Source organism: Molossus molossus, unplaced genomic scaffold, assembly GCF_014108415.1.
Source record: "Molossus molossus isolate mMolMol1 unplaced genomic scaffold, mMolMol1.p scaffold_m16_p_13, whole genome shotgun sequence".
Lineage (NCBI taxonomy): Eukaryota > Metazoa > Chordata > Mammalia > Chiroptera > Molossidae > Molossus > Molossus molossus.
In genome coordinates, this window is record NW_023425348.1 from 83,740,265 (window position 1) to 83,744,513 (window position 4,249).

At 33.7% G+C, this 4,249-nt stretch overlaps 1 protein-coding gene across 1 annotated transcript; it reads left to right on the forward strand.

The window, feature by feature from the left end:
- Window positions 1-1,821: 1,821 nt before the first annotated feature.
- Window positions 1,822-2,739, forward strand: LOC118628104 (olfactory receptor 4A15-like). The gene has a single exon (XM_036258836.1). It carries the CDS (start codon window positions 1,822-1,824, stop codon window positions 2,737-2,739), a length of 918 nt encoding a protein of 305 aa, XP_036114729.1.
- The last annotated feature ends 1,510 nt before the right edge of the window (window positions 2,740-4,249 follow it).

Genomic DNA, 4,249 nt, shown 5'->3' on the forward strand with positions numbered 1-4,249 from the left:
TTATATGTGGAATTTAACAAACAAAATAAACTAACAATCAAAATAGAAACAGATTCACAGATACAGAGATGTAACTGACAGCTGTCACAGGGGAATGTTTGGGGGGCTGGATGAAAAAGGTGAAGGGATCAATAAAAAAACCCTCCTAGACAACATTGGGGTGATTATTGTGGGAAAGGGCTGTGGGGGGAGGTAAGATAGGGCAAGGGGAGATTAATGATGAAGTGAGGAGACTTAACTTGGAGTGGTGAACACACAAACAGTATACAGATGATGTATTATAGACTCGTACCCTTGAAAACTATATTAGTTTATTACCCAATGTGACCCCATTAAATTCAATTATAAAATAAGTTCTATGTAATTCTCATACTCAGCTATGTTCTTTTGATTAGTAAATATGTGGGGATTAATTAAATTCTGTAATACTCTTTTGAATATTTTCATGTTATAAGCATCAAAAATAGATTTGCCTTTTTAACATCAGTATTTTTTTCTTAATATTAATTTTTTATATTTCAATTACAGTTTTCATTCAATATTATTCTATATTAGTTTCAGATGTACAGCATAGTGGTTAGAATATCATGTACTTCAGTATCCATTAATTTGAAGTATAACTATTTGGGGTTATTTTAATAGGCAAATATTTCTAAATTTTGTGATAGGTTGAATTAATATGTTCTTTAGGATGCTGTAGCATCTGTAGAACTTGATTGAGAGGCTTTTAAAAATCCAAGGTAATTGTGTAGTAAGAAAGCTCTTTAATTGCTGCTTTTCAGTTTACAGGTGAGTTTCAGCATCTCAGATGTTTTTTTGGTGATTTTGATTTATTTTTCCTTTGTTTGCCTGTTTATGTCATTTATTCACTTTGCTATTGGTTTGTCTGTCTTTTTTTGTTAATTACTTAGAACTTTGTGTATTGTAGGTATTAACTCTATGCATGTCCCCTAAAATGTAAATGTTTTTCTCCAACTACTTTTGTCTATTGACTTTATGGTATCTATTCCACAATCCTTAAAAATAGTTGAAGACTGTGTATTTGGGATGTCATTGATAAGTTAAGAAGATTCTCCCATCTCTAGACTGTAGAAAGTCATGTCTTCTATTAACTAGAAAGTAAACATAAAGTAAATCTTGCTTTAGTTTTTCTCTAAACCTTAAGTCAGTTTTTCTTTTTGCACAAGTTATTAGCCATATGCACACTTCTATCAGCTTCCAGATGGAAAGCTACTTGTGACAACCCACTTACTTTATAATGTCTCCTTTCCCCCCATTTACCTCTAATTACTTGCATTTCCACTAGCTTGTCCACAGATACCTCTAAATACTTCCCTCTTCACTAGTTTGTAAGATTGCTAAGGTTAGGGACTATATATATATATATATTTTAAATCTTCACTCATGGATATTTTCCCACTGACTTTCAGATAGTGGGAGGGAGGGTAGGAGGAAGAGTGAGAGAGAGAGAAATATTGATGCGAGAGAGACAGACTGGTTGCCTCCTGCATGACACCGACCAGGGGTGGAAATCAAACCACAACTGAGGTACCTACCTGTCCTTGAGTAGAATCGAACCCACAACTCTTTGTACCTCAGGCCAAAGCTCTAACCACTAAGCCAAACCGGCCAGGGTAAGGGACCATGTTTTAATCAACCTCATATTCTTATAATCTCTGAAATTACTGCAACATAAAAAACTATAATGCCTCTTTGTTGAATGAATACACAAATTATCTTAAGATTTCAGGAAGTCAGGAGTAATATTATATTTACAGGTAATTTGTCCTGAATGCTGAAATAAGATGTACAAAACGACCTATGGAACAAACGAATAATGTGACCGAGTTTGTCCTCTTGGGGCTGACTCAGAGCCTTCTGGGTCAGAAAATATTATTTGTTATCTTCCTGTTCATTTACATTGTGACAATGGTGGGCAACCTACTCATTGTTGTGACTGTTATGGTCAGTTCAACCCTGGATGCCCCAATGTACTTCTTTCTTGGCTACTTATCATTTATGGATGCTGTTTATTCTACTACACTTACACCAAATATGATTATAGACTTCCTCTATGAGAAGAAAACCATTTCCTTCCAAGCTTGTATGAGCCAACTTTTTATAGCACATCTATTTGGTGGTGCTGAGATTTTTCTCCTGGTGGCCATGGCCTATGACCGCTATGTGGCCATCTGTAAACCCTTGCATTATTTGATAATCATGAATCAGCGAGTGTGTGTTCTGTTGCTGATGATGTCCTGGGTTGGAGGTTTTTTACACGCTGTAGTTCAACTTCTCTTTGTTTACAACCTTCCCTTCTGTGGCCCCAATGTCATCGACCACTTCATCTGTGACATGTACCCTTTATTAAAAATTGCCTGCACTAACACCTACGTTATTGGCCTCATTGTGGTTGCCAATGATGGAGCCATTTGTGTGGTCATCTTTGTGCTGTTACTCATCTCCTATGGGGTCATTCTGCACTCCCTGAAGTCTCTCGGTCAGGAAGGGAGGCGCAAAGCTTTATCCACCTGTGGCTACCACATCACTGTGGTGGTCCTCTTCTTTGTCCCTTGTATGTTTATGTATGTGAGGCCTCCTTCTACCTTACCCATTGATAAATCCTTGACTGTGTTTTACACCGTTATCACCCCTATGTTGAACCCCTTAATCTATACTCTGAGAAATGGAGAGATGAAAAGTGCCATGAAAAGACTCTGGATCAGAAGAAGAAAATGAGGCAGCAGAGAAATGTTTCACCTATTTTTAATGAAGAGTTGTTCCTTCCAGGAAACCATGTGTGATTATTTAACTGTAGTAAATGTCTCCTCAGGTTTAATAACTGGTCATGAAAGACATTTTTTATGTGAATACTTCAAATGATTAAACAATATTCACAAGAGTTTATAATCCAATGTGTATATTTTGTTTAAAATATTTTAAAGATTTTTATTATTTATTAGAAAAATATATGTTCAGTTTTTATGTATAAAATGTGCGTTGAGACTATGGATTTATGTTTTATGTGATTAGTTTGCTAAAGTTCATACTGTAAAATTATTTTAGTTAATGGAACATTTTTCTCATGTTTTCTCTCTTAAATTATGTAATCCTTTTCTGAGTTAATACTGCTTTTTACAGATTTCAGAAAATAAAATAAGAAATAAAATATAAAAACTTCATTCACTTCTCACCACAGAAATATAGCCTATACAATATCTGAAGTATATGTCTCATTTTTGTATCTGCAAAATATTTCAAATATATAATTTTTTTTTCTTATTTCTTACCTTGTGAAGATTGAAGGAGAATGATGCCTCAGAGTTTTTATATTAATATTAATGTTAATCATAAGGAAACTATGTACATAAAATGATCTGTATGAGCAAGGCAGATATGCAGAAAAATAACTAAATAATCTTATATATTTTTCTGATTGGGAAATCATATTATCTCTTCAAGTGGATCCACTTTGTTGGTTTACATTTTTGTGAAGATGATCTATTAATATTTTCAGATAATTTAGAATTCCTGATAGCTGTTGCTGTTTTTCAATCTTTCATCTCCTTTTTTTTTGTTTTGTTTATAATGTTACATAGCCTTCTGTAGGGACCTTGGCTCTGCCATATATATACATATATATATTATAGTGTATTAAAAGTAAGTTTACAGTTGTTTATATGGCTAATAGTACAACAATTAATAAATAATAATAGAAGAATAAACTGTTTCATGTACTCACAAATGTAAACCTACATTTGTTCCATCCTGTGTATAAAATTAGAATAATCTATAATCTATGAGTTTCAAATATGCAATGCAGGACTTGACCAGATATTTTTGGTGATATCATTGTTAAGAAAGATACTGATAGTATATGCTATTCTTACCCCTCTTATTGTATTGGAATGCAGATTACTGGGTAATAAAGATGCCAGAATATATTGTTTTATTTGATAGTCCTCATTCATTACATCTCTATGTATCAGTCTTGAATAAACCATTGTTTGCCTCTAAGGTGGTGGAAAGCATGTGGTCAAAGAAACTGATGATTCTGCCTCTGAATTTAGTCTGGATTCATAAAGGGCTAAGGCTAGGGTCCTTCTCAAGGGTAAATTGCTCTGTATGAAAACCCTATATCCCGAGTTTTATTTGACTTCTTATTACATGGATGTTTCTTATATCATCTTAGTTTCTTCCAACATAATTCTATTTACCAAATAGTATCAACTGATGTTTGGAAAAAATA

What these genes read in the sequence shown, in the direction of transcription:
- LOC118628104 (XM_036258836.1), top strand. Translation starts at nt 1,822, where the DNA reads ATGGAACAAACGAATAATGTGACCGAGTTTGTCCTCTTGGGGCTGACT.